Source organism: Poromitra crassiceps (assembly GCF_964638095.1).
Source record: "Poromitra crassiceps genome assembly, chromosome: 15".
In the NCBI taxonomy this organism is placed as follows: domain Eukaryota; kingdom Metazoa; phylum Chordata; class Actinopteri; order Beryciformes; family Melamphaidae; genus Poromitra; species Poromitra crassiceps.
In genome coordinates this window covers 37,243,662-37,256,272 of record NC_139634.1, presented here as the reverse complement: position 1 = coordinate 37,256,272, position 12,611 = coordinate 37,243,662, and the positions used below count along the sequence as shown (strand labels likewise).

Genomic DNA, 12,611 nt, shown 5'->3' with positions numbered 1-12,611 from the left:
ACCTCCGTCGGTGTGCGGGCTGCCTTCCTGTTCCGACGCAAGACGAACTCCGCCCCTCCCTGCATTATTGAAATCATTTCGCAGCGCTGGAGAACGTGCCAGAATCCCAATGAAATCGAGACGAGTCGATCTGCATTGTAAAATGCACCCGCTGTGGTGGTTGTGGTGTCGCAGGAAGTGGATATACGCCAGATCGGCAATATGTCATTTTGTAGGCGGCTGCTGGCGGCACATGTTCCCGCCCCCTTTTAGGGGGGAAACACAAGCCTCTCCCCGTTGACCTCAATGTAAAATAGCACTACCAAAAAAAATATATATAGAAAAATAACAGAATCAATCTTGTTTATTAATGACCACAAAACACCATGACATGACAATATAAAACAACTCGGCCAGCCACACAATGCACAAGATACATCTGAAATATGACTTTGACCCATCTAAAATCATGTGACTCATGACCCGTCTCTGACCTAGTTCTGGTGTCCGCCTGTTGCTAATTTAGCCTTCCGACATTAAATGCTGTTGTAGTGGAGCCCAGGCTTGTAGGCTACTTGGCTCGGGGCTGTAATGTAAATATGTGACATGAGTCACATGATTTTAAGTTAAGTCGTACCTGTTCATCGCTACGGTGATAGTCGTTGTCCTCTTCTGGTTTCTCCTCTCCTGCGTCCTTATTGGCCGTTTCCTCTGATTTTGCTTCGCCTGGAAAACAGAGAGAGACAGACACACAGAGAGAGAGAGAGGGAGAGAGAGAGAGAGAAGAGAGAGAGAGAGAGAGAGAGAGAGAGAGAGAGAGAGAGAGAGAGAATTCAGTGGCCTTCTTTTCATGTCTGAATCAATTCATATTGGCCAGCCATCACTGTACAATCCACAGTAAAGATACACACATGCATGCAAGAAAATCTTTGCAAACTGACAACAAGCTGTTCTTTAGTGCAGTGGTTCTCAACCTGGGGGTCGGGACCCCCTGGGTGGTAGCGAGATACATTTTTTGGTTGTCAGAAAAAAGAAAAAGATGAAAATGATTTTTCTCCCACGATGATTACGGTAAATCTCCAATACCAATGAATGAATGTAGTATATAAACTAAATATAATGAAACAGATTTCAGTGAGTGATGAAATCAGGGGGGCAGCGGGAGGGGGAACGCGAACCCCAGCCTCGAGTTTTTGGGGAGTTGCGGCTCCAGAAGGTCCAGAACCACTGATTTAGTGTATATTTCATGGACACTGCGATGCCTCAATTTGTCTTTGCCTGTTTCAGTACATCAGCAGTTAACGGTATGCAATTTGCCAGCTTGGAGACGATGAGCAAGTGGCACGTGAGTGGCTCTCTCATAATGCTCGTTAACCTAAGTCAAGTGCCTTGAGCTTAATTGACTACGGTGCTGCTGGCTGCTGATTGGCCGCGTGCAACACAACACTTGGCGCATGGATGGCAGTGAGAAACGGGGGCATGTTTCTGTCTCTGAAGTACTTGAACAGGCCGTGTCTGTCGGAGCGTGCAGCCGGCTCCTGCACAAGGCCATTTAGAAGGCAATTAACGTGTCCTACGGTGTCAAAGCATCTTTTCTATGACTTCTCCGCTGTCTGGGCACGTCTTCTAATCCAGGGCATCGAGCAACAACAAAAAAAAAACACAGTCATTCTCCATACTGATTATCCCACACGAAGCCTGGCATCGGCTCGGCCTTAATTGTGTTCGGCGGGTTTCGCCATTTGTGCTTCCTTCTCAGGAAAATGGAGGCTGTTATGGGGGGCTGTTAGAGGGAACAGCCATCTCTGGCAGGCGAACATAAAGGTAAAAGAGGGAGGAGAAGGTTTTTCTCCTCACCTTGGGTTACTGAGTGTAATAGGTTCAGAACAGCTCCTGTTAAATAATAAACCACACGGACCCCGCTGGAAAAAAAACCTGGGTAATAATAACTACCGTATTACTGTACACCTTGAGTCAAATAGATGTATTGAAACGGGCGTGACACGGGTTTGGTTAATTTGCCTGAGGGGGGGGAACAAGTTAAGCTGTTTGAATATTCTACTGCTTTTACTGCCCTTACATCAAATGTTACCAAGACGAAAATACAGTTTTTGCATCATTTGTAGGTTAAGGAGCTGATTTCAACAAATATATTCTGGCTGAAACACTACTGAAATACGGTCACGCGAAACGACTCAAACTTTAGGCCCGATAGACCCTTCTCACGGGGGCCATTTTGTGTCGAAAAGGCAGAGTAAACACAGGTGCAAGCAAAACACTAATGAGGGTTTCCAACTTCCATGATTGGAATTTGGAAACGCCTCATCAGTGTTTTGCTTGCACCTCTGTTTATTCTGCTTTTTCGACACAAAATGGCCCCCGTGAAAATGGTCTATTGCAGTGATACTCAACTTGTGGCCTGGGAGCCAGATGCGGCCCGCGATAGGTTGCAGAGTGCCCCCCCCCCCCCCGAACAATTTTAGAATTCACAATGAAAACTAACGTGAAATAAAGTTTGACTGAGCTCCAGCTAAATTGTCAAATACCGCTGTCTGCTCGCCACCCACGAACCTATATGTACTTAACGAACTTAACCTAACTAACTTAACTTAACCTACCTAACCATCCTGTTTGCACAAAATTGTCATACGAAACTCCGGCCGACACCCCAAAAACCTACAATCCACGACATTAAAAAAATATGTTAATGTTTGTTTATTAACTGGCCCCTGGCCTCCTAATCATTTTACAAAAGTGGCCCCCGGGCAAAGCAAGTTGAGTATCCCTGGTCTATTGGCTCAACACCGATGACGGCAACACCAGACTCTCTGACTCGCTACAGGACAGGTTAAGGTAGCCATTGTTTTTCTACCCTGAGAACTGCACTCTTTTCTCCCTACTAGATTCAGTGGAGGCAAGAAGGTGGTGTGTGTGTGTGTTGGTGTGTGTGTGTGTGTGTGCGTGTGTGTGCGTGCGTGCGTGCGTGTGTGCGTGTGTGTGTGTGTGTGTGTGTGTGTGTGGACCACAAGCTCCCTCCCGTTCAGATTATAGATGGGGTTGCTCTCACCCTCTTTGATCCAATTTCCCTTCGGACTACCTGTCAGCGGTTCCACATGGTGTTACCGGGGAAGAGGCTGTGTGTGCTCGCTCGCTCGCTCGCTCTCTGTCTCTACGGTGATTGTTTCCAGAGTTCACATCGCTGATTGCTGATCAAGCCGACGGTTACTCTGCTTGTGACTGACCTTCAAACGACACCTGGAGTATCTCATCGACTCTAAATAGACGGCGCGCAGGCTTAACTTCTACTTGAGGTGGCGGTGGGGGTAGCGGTAGCGGCGGCGGGTTAATGGGATGATTGCCCGGGTCTGGGGGATTCGGAAAACTGGCGCAATCTGTCTCTTTCAGAGTTTCCCCGGTCATTTTGTTTAACTATCTTCTAACGGATAAGAAAACTGTCGGCCGCTTGACAAGTCAATGATTTATGGGACAGCTCAAGTCTCACTCTATCTCTCTCTCTCTCTCTCTCTCTCACATACGCTCATCACACTTGTGCAATGACATTCTCAACGGAGGCTATATTTGGCCATGAGAGAGAGAGAGAGTAAACAACGCGTGGGAGTAGTGTATTTGCTGATGAAGGAGGAAGCTGATACTCCGCAGACACAGCATAGTCATGTCCCTCCATTTTCCTTAGTGAAATGTTCGGGAAGGCAGAGGATCTAAGAAGCCGTGGTGTGCCAGGGGGGGAAGGAGGCAAGCGTCAAGTCAGGCTTGGAAGGGAATTGGCCACTTGTGTATTCTCGCTAGATTAAAGTGAAGGAGCTTACATCTGTGCGTAATGTTTTTGTAAGAAAGCTTTTTTTTTTTTTACCCCGGCACCATTTTTGATCGAGAGATTGGTTCAGTCTACTGACTCTGTCCATAATGTCCTTTGGCGATCTGTATGTTTTCACCCATTCATCATCATAGCATTCAATTCCATCGCCACAAACAATTGGAATAAATAAATTGACGGGGTGAATATAATCAAATGAGAGCCGCAGCCAATGAGCTGTGCACAGGCCCCATATGGTAGGAAATGCATGTGACATCATGTGACACGGACATCATGTGAAATCATGTGACATCATGTGACATGTGACATCATGTGAAATCATGTGACATCATGTGACATCATGTGTCATGTGACATCATGTGACATCATGTGTCATGTGACATCATGTGACATCATGTGACATCATGTGACATCATGTGACATCATGTGTCATGTGACATCATGTGACATCATGTGACATCATGTGACATCATGTGACACGGGACATCATGTGAAATCATGTGACATCATGTGACATCATGTGACATCATGGGAATACTGTGAATATGAAGGATTGTGAGGTTTTGATTAAATTGGGCTCATCAAACCGTGTCAAAAGCCCACTGGATAAACTGAAAAATGCACCGTCATCAAGTTAAACAAAAAACTAAGTGATCTTCCTATCCTCCTAAGTTCCTGAAAAGTTGACATTTTGGAGATACGAGGTTTCCATCCCGTTGTGACGATAAGCGCCTGCAAACCTCTGCACCACCACTAATTCCAGTAACATTCACTGCACGTCTTGGCCAATAAAGTGGCTCTTATTTGAATCAATGCTGTTCATTAACATCGCTGCTGCTGAATTTAGCTGTGGGAATCACAGAGTGCTGAAGTGTCCTGTGTGGTTAGCAGTGTGCTAGCACTAGCTTTATTTGACTGAGCTGATGACCTGGGTGGGGCCCTGGAGAGGCTGGGTTTTCTATTTCTGCGGGCTTCTCGGTAAACGAGCCTTTAATTAAGTTGCGGTGCTGCTTGAGCTTGACTGGCAGGACAACCTTCACACAGTGCTGCTGTCTGTCGCCCGCGGTTAGTCCAGTGTGAGCGCCGCTTTACCAAGAGCTGACTTCAGGTTGCCACTCGTTAAGTGGAGCCTAATGAGTCATTCAACGGGTCTGTTTTGAGATGGGAGAGGAAGAGCAAACAAGCTAAAGTCACTGTGTTGCTGTGTGTGTTGCTGTGTGTGTGTTGCTGTGTGTGTGTGTGTGTGTGTTGCTGTGTGTGTTGCTGTGTGTGTGTGTGTGTGTGTGTGTGTGTTGCTGTGTGTGTTGCTGTGTGTGTTGCTGTGTGTCTGTGTGTGTTGCTGTGTGTGTTGCTGTGTGTGTGTGTGTGTGTGTGTGTTGCTGTGTGTGTGTGTTGCTGTGTGTGTTGCTGTGTGTTGCTGCGTGTGTGTTGCTGTGTGTGTTGAGAGAGAAAGTCACTTGAAATCCACTGTGAATTTCCTTTCGCACCATGGCATGTAGATCAAATCAATCCTGCATACTGAAAGGTACTTAAGGATCCTTGACTGGTTTTTCAGATGGCAACGACTCTATATGGGGACCCCGGACAGTTCTCTGAGGAACCCCCTTATAAAACCGCCATGAACCCCGAAATTCCATGAACCTTTTAGTGAGTTCTTCATTCAACCCTTTAGCGATATTCTTTTCCAAGTGAGGAACTCTAAGGGACTTGGATCTTACAGTAGAAGAACCGCTGATTAACCACTAGTTTTCTTAGAGTGTAGTGTTTCCATTTCAGTGGCATGCTGGGAAATTACACCGCAAATGTTCCCAGTGCTTTTGATTTTCTCAATTTCTGTTATATGTCAAAAGCTGAAACAACTTGCTATCATTACCCGAGGCTATAGGCAACATTCTGATTTATCACGCTGTACCAAACATGATGGCAAAATGAAATCTAGGCAGTCCTTGGGTTTCCATCTCGGTGGGTGCCTGTGTAAATGAACCTTTAAGTGAGTTTGCGTATGTGTGTGTTTGCATTTGCTTGTGTGTGTGTGTGTGTGTGTGTGTGTGTGTGTGTGTGTGTGTGTGTGTGTGTGTGTGTGTGTGTGGTGCAGCTCAGCCTGACTTGGAGTGACACGGCACGGGGAGCTGGCGAGCACTTCCACTTGAGTCTTAATTACCAAAATCAGAGAGGGGGATTAAGCAAGCGATTAGGCCTGCCAGTGTGACGGTACTCTGCACCACATTTACACCAACCCTCCAGTGTGACGGTACTCTGCACCACGTTTACACCAACCCTCCAGTGTGATGGTACTCTGCACCACGTTTACACCAACCCTCCAGTGTGATGGTACTCTGCACCACGTTTACACCAACCCTCCAGTGTGACGGTACTCTGCACCACGTTTACACCAACCCTCCAGTGTGATGGTACTCTGCACCACGTTTACACCAACCCTCCAGTGTGATGGTACTCTGCACCACGTTTACACCAACCCTCCAGTGTGACGGTACTCTGCACCACGTTTACACCAACCCTCCAGTGTGATGGTACTCTGCACCACGTTTACACCAACCCTCCAGTGTGATGGTACTCTGCACCACGTTTACACCAACCCTCCAGTGTGACGGTACTCTGCACCACGTTTACACCAACCCTCCAGTGTGATGGTACTCTGCACCACGTTTACACCAACCCTCCAGTGTGATGGTACTCTGCACCACGTTTACACCAACCCTCCAGTGTGACGGTACTCTGCACCACGTTTACACCAACCCTCCAGTGTGATGGTACTCTGCACCACGTTTACACCAACCCTCCAGTGTGATGGTACTCTGCACCACGTTTACACCAACCCTCCAGTGTGATGGTACTCTGCACCACGTTTACACCAACCCTCCAGTGTGATGGTACTCTGCACCACGTTTACACCAACCCTCCAGTGTGATGGTACTCTGCACCACGTTTACACCAACCCTCCAGTGTGACGGTACTCTGCACCACATTTACACCAACCCTCCAGTGTGACGGTACTCTGCACCACATTTACACCAACCCTCCAGTGTGACGGCACTCTGCACCACATTTACACCAACCCTCCAGTGTGACGGCACTCTGCACCACATTTACACCAACCCTCCAGTGTGACGGCACTCTGCACCACATTTACACCAACCCTCCAGTGTGACGGCACTCTGCACCACATTTACACCAACCCTCCAGTGTGACGGCACTCTGCACCACATTTACAGTGAGCTACCTCAGCTAAGCTTGTATGATGTTGTTGCTGTTGTTGACACATTGAGATAGTGTCTCTCCTATTAGTACTGTGTCGCAGCTCGTCCCCTCCTCTCGTTATCATGTGCTTGCTAATGACAATAAACTTGAATTGAATTGAACTGGAAATCAAGAACATCACTCAACCTGACCCAATATCTAAATCTTCGAATCGATGCGCAGTGGCTGAGCTAGCTAGCCCGCGCAGCCGGCGAGCCTAGGAATCGAGCACACGAGATGCCTAGTAATAATATATTTACTTATTCTTACTTTCTATGCTTCACTTGAACATGACCATTACATTCACATCATCATCGACATTACTTTTATCATTATCATAGTAATCCGGACTGTTCGTCCCGTCTTGCCCTGTCTGTCCTGTCTTTGTGCATCCTGGATTTGTCCTCCCTTTGTATGACTGTCTACGTCCATATTTGTTCACTGACTGTCACTTCCTGTAGCCACACCGTAATTATGGGTGCATAGCACTATGGGGTGGTAGTAGCTCAGGAGGTAGAGCTGCCGTCTGGGAATCCCAAGGTTCCCGGTTCAAGGCTGGCTCCTCCCGGCAGCGTGTCCAAGTGTCCTTGAGCTAAACTCAGAACCCCTAACTGTCTCCTGACGAGTTCGTTAGCGCCTGGCATGGCTGCTGCCGCCGTCGTCGGTGTGTGAATGTGAGTGTGAATGAGTGAATGTGAGGGATTCATTGTAAAGTGTTTTGTGCAGTCGATAGACTAGAAGAGTGCTCTATACAATCCATTTACCATAGCTAGGGAAGGTGTCAGAAATATCATCCAGAAAGTGGCAAAAAAGCAAGACGATGAAGAACTGTGGCTCCTTTTTGTGGACTACTCTAAGGCTTTTGATTCTGTCTTCCATGACGCCCTGTGGAAGACTCTCTCAGAGTTTGGCGTCCCACAACACCTGATTTGGATAGTTAAGAAGCTATATGACAATGCCACTGGAGTGGTCCGAGTACAAGGCCAAAGGACAGAGCCTTTCCGTTTTGAAAAGGGAGTCAGACAAGGCTGTCTGATCTCACCGATACTTTTCAATACAATTGGGGAAAGGATCATGAGAGAGGTGGAGATCAATCTCCTGGAGCGAAGTGGAAAGGGCATCGGAGGTCGAGCTGTCTGGAACATTCGTTATGCCGATGACACAACCCTGATCGCAAATAATAAAGAGGAAATCATGACCATGGCAAACCATCTCAGGCAAGCGAGCTTGGAAATGGGGCTTCACATCAACAGCCTGAAGACTTCTACCATGAATGTGCATGGGAAAGGAAATGTGAAAATCCAGGGTGATGAACTTGAAAATGTAAAAAAGTTTAAGTTCTTGGGATCTTATATCACCCCTGAAGGAGACAGCGCTGCAGACATCAAGATAAGAATAGGACAGGCCAGGAGCATTGCAGCAAACCTGACGGAAGTGTGGAAATCACAAGATCTAAGCCTGAAGCTGAAAGTGAAGCTAGCAAAAGCGCTGACGTGGAGCGTCGCGCTGTATGGATGTGAAAGCTGGACCTTAAGGAAGGCAGAGGAGAGAATGATTGAGGTCTTCGAGCTGTGGCTGTGGAGACGAGTACTGAGAGTCAGTTGGAAGGAGAGACGGACCAATGACTGGGTGAGGGCGAAAGTGGGAATAACTGTAGAGCAAGGAATGCTGGAGGAAGTAAAGAAGAGGAAGCTGAGAAAGTATGACCACTGGAAAAGACGAGGCGATAGCCTAGTGCTGGCAACAATAGAGGGAGAGGTGTGCGCGAAAGGACGGCGGGGGAGAAGGAAGACAGAATGGATAGACAACATCAGAGACTGGAGAGGAGATTTGAAATCTGCAAGAAAGGCTGCCATCGAAAGGAATGCCCACGGCCCATCATAGGACTAAGGCAAACTGAGCTGCTGAGGGAAGGGGATGGGGTTTCAGGAGATAACATAACCTAGGGGGGGGGGGAGGATGCTACTTCACCACTGTATGAAATGTGATCACTATAATCTAATAAAAAGAAAGTTGTCCTCCGAAGAGCGGTGGAGGCGGGTAAAAAAAAAGGATTTTGGCAGTTTGGTAAGGACAAAAGGACACATATGCCGAAGTGCTTCAGACTCAAATTCTTCTCTCAGCGGCCCCCACTGTGTGACCATCTGCTGTTCGGCAAAATAAATAACCTCACTGGCTGTTACTGTTCTGGTTCCTTTTCCAAAGCTTTGCCTTTGTTTCACATCTCTGTGCCAACAGCTCATGGTCGGCTCTTCAAAATGAACGGTTTGGACGCCCGGCTTGTTCTGCACTTCTCAGCCAATCAAACAGCTTCTAAACGCTCGTCTTCTCCCGGCCAATCATACAGCTTCTAAACGCTCGTCTTCTCCCGGCCAATCAAACAGCTTCTAAACGCTCGTCTTCTCCCGGCCAATCATACAGCTTCTAAACGCTCGTCTTCTCCCGGCCAATCAAACAGCTTCTAAACGCTCGTCTTCTCCCAGCCAATCATACAGCTTCTAAACGCTCGTCTTCTCCCAGCCAATCATACAGCTTCTAAACGCTCGTCTTCTCCCGGCCAATCATACAGCTTTCTAAACGCTCGTCTTCTCCCGGCCAATCATACAGCTTCTAAACGCTCGTCTTCTCCCAGCCGCCTTTGATGCGCTTTCCCCGCACCAGTATCTTGCCACCGCCATTTCCAATTCCCAGTCAGATCGTCACAAACTGGCGTGGAGCGTAAATAAATCAACAATATGAAACGGCAGTAAGAACACAAATGTTTACATGCTGTGGCGTGTTTAACCGTGTTTGACTTTGTTGTAAATATTAGAGGTATTCATATTATTGCCCCTCTGAAGGTCAATGAGTACAGAAAGACACTAAAACACCCAGGGTCAGAGGTGTCATCGCCACTGGGTTCGTCTATACGACAGTGACTACGTTTACATGGACAGCAATAATCCAATATTAACCAGATTAAGACAACCGTCTCAATAAGAAGTTGCCATGTAAACAACATTTTCTGATTACCTTAACCTGGATAAGATACAGTTGGAGTAAGTAGAATCACTTTCACACGTGGAATATTCTGATTCCTTACTGAAGAGCATTTTAGGAACACCTTAATCCAACTATAGGACTCGATAGGAGGATTGGCACCTTTTTACAACATAAGCAGCAGCCCAGCTGTTTGACGACGCTCACTCTGCCTTCCAGAGGTCGTGACCTTTCTGCCAGCACTTCACTCTGCCTTCCAGAGGTCATGACCTTTCTGCCAGCAGTTCACTCTGCCTTCCAGAGGTCGTGACCTTTCTGCCAGCAGTTCACTCTGCCTTCCAGAGGTCATGACCTTTCTGCCAGCAGTTCACTCTGCCTTCCAGAGGTCATGACCTTTCTGCCAGCAGTTCACTCTGCCTTCCAGAGGTCGTGACCGTTCTGTCAGCAGTTCACTCTGCCTTCCAGAGGTCGTGACCTTTCTGCCAGCAGTTCACTCTGCCTTCCAGAGGTCGTGACCTTTCTGCCAGCAGTTCACTCTGCCTTCCAGAGGTCGTGACCTTTCTGCCAGCAGTTCACTCTGCCTTCCAGAGGTCATGACCTTTCTGCCAGCAGTTCACTCTGCCTTCCAGAGGTCGTGACCTTTCTGCCAGCAGTTCACTCTGCCTTCCAGAGGTCGTGACCTTTCTGCCAGCAGTTCACTCTGCCTTCCAGAGGTCGTGACCTTTCTGCCAGCAGTTCACTCTGCCTTCCAGAGGTCGTGACCTTTCTGCCAGCAGTTCACTCTGCCTTCCAGAGGTCGTGACCTTTCTGCCAGCAGAAAATACAAGTTCCCACGAATTTTGTGGTGAGGCTGAAACTGTCACCATGCTGCTCACTCAGGGTTTTGAAGGAAATGGACCATAAAATGTCAATCAAGACGTAAACTGTTTGTGTCGCCAGTGATTCTCCTTTGTCCTGTTAATCGGATTTTGCTCAGTAGCGCCGTGTAAACAGGAATATGAATGGAACAGTTCTATCAGCAACCATGTAAACAGCTTCATCTGAATATTGTTTGTCAGATTATTGCTGTCCATGTAAACATAGTCAATGTAAAGACTATACTTAGATAGACAGATCCACCAAATGGTGTGTCAGATGTTATATTATCACTCCAGCGTGACACAGCGTGACTCTAATGTCACTGATTGAAACACATTTTCCAAATGTTAGGGGGGTTCCTGAGACATTACATTCACCGTGGGTTGCTTGTCCGACCGTGGAAATGTGTTGGTGAGAGTAATGTTAGGGCAGAACTACAGAAGAATTCCACTCAGTCTTGAGAGAATGGAAGGGGGAGTGTGTGTGTGTGTGTGTGTGTGTGTGTGTGTGTGTGTGTGTGTGTGTGTGTGTGTGTGTGTGTGTGTGTGTGTGTGTGTGTGTGTGTGTGAGTGGGGGGTGAGCGGGGGGGACCGTACCATTACGTTGATCTAGGTGGGTCTTCACGCAAAGGTCTCCTTTAATGTCGCCTGGCACCTCCATCCCCAACTTCTGATAGAAGTCCCTCTGCTTCTTTATCTCCGCTGCACAAGAGGAGAGAGAGCGGAGACGGGCGAGAGAGAGAGAGAGAGAGAGCCTAAGTGAGTGAGTGAGAGTGTGTGTGTGTGTGTGTGTGTGTGCGTGTGCGTGTGTGTGTGCGTGTGCGTGTGCGTGTGTGCGTATGGGTGTTTGTGATGAAACTAATTTGGCTTATTTCATTAGGTTCTCTAGCCCCATCAACGACAGGCAGAATATGAAATGCATTCGCTTCTCAGTGACTCCAAGATGATTTTGTCAACAGAAGCAGATGGGGAGGAGACGTGACTGTGAGTGTGGCCAAGGCACAGTGAAAGCTGCTACTGTCTTCAGGTTATTGGCACTTACCCTCTTGAAGCCCCGGTACCAACTTGTAGACAATGTCTTGCATTGTTCTGTCATGGCTGAAAGAAGAAGAAACACACATCAGATACTGCACCTCATTAGGCACTTTCACACCACACGTATTATTGTACAGCATATAGTCGTTCATGTAAATGTTTAAATGTACCCCTGTCCTTGTTTGTTTTAGCTTGTGTATTATACCCTTTCTGTGTGTGAGTACATTGTGAGCAACAGAAAGTGGAGTCAAATTCCTTGATTCAGATTACGGTAATTAGTTTATGGGTGTATGAACATATCATAAACGCTGTGACAGCACTTGTTCTTTTGGTACTCTATCCACCTTCTCAAATTCGTGTTTTTGTGTCGTCTACATTTAAAATACCGTGAGAAACGCTTCTTTGATAAACAACTCAAAATCTCAAACCACTGACATGTACAGGTCTCATATTCTATACTTTCCAGTGTTTTATTTTGTGTCTGTTCTGACTGGCTGATCGTTTCAAGAGCTACAGGTAGGGAAAACTCTCTGGTAATAAACAATAACAACTTCTCAACCCTTGACTTTGTCAATGATAGACTTTGTCTATCATTTGGAGACCGTGCGTTTTAATACTTTGAGTGTTTAGATACCACCTCCATCTCCTTTATAATCAAGCGAAATGCA

General features: G+C 47.1%; 1 protein-coding gene across 1 annotated transcript in view; it reads right to left on the bottom strand.

Annotated features, from left to right (window-relative positions):
* pcgf3 (polycomb group ring finger 3) overlaps positions 1-12,611 on the bottom strand; it is a gene marked incomplete at its 5' end in the record, with an annotated part of 39,893 nt that overhangs the window by 11,015 nt on the left and 16,267 nt on the right. The window contains 3 exons of the mRNA XM_083651599.1: positions 617-705; positions 11,506-11,610; positions 11,951-12,006. Of these exons, the coding sequence (XP_083507725.1) occupies positions 617-705; positions 11,506-11,610; positions 11,951-12,006 (250 nt within the window). The remainder of the gene's footprint in view (positions 1-616; positions 706-11,505; positions 11,611-11,950; positions 12,007-12,611) is intronic.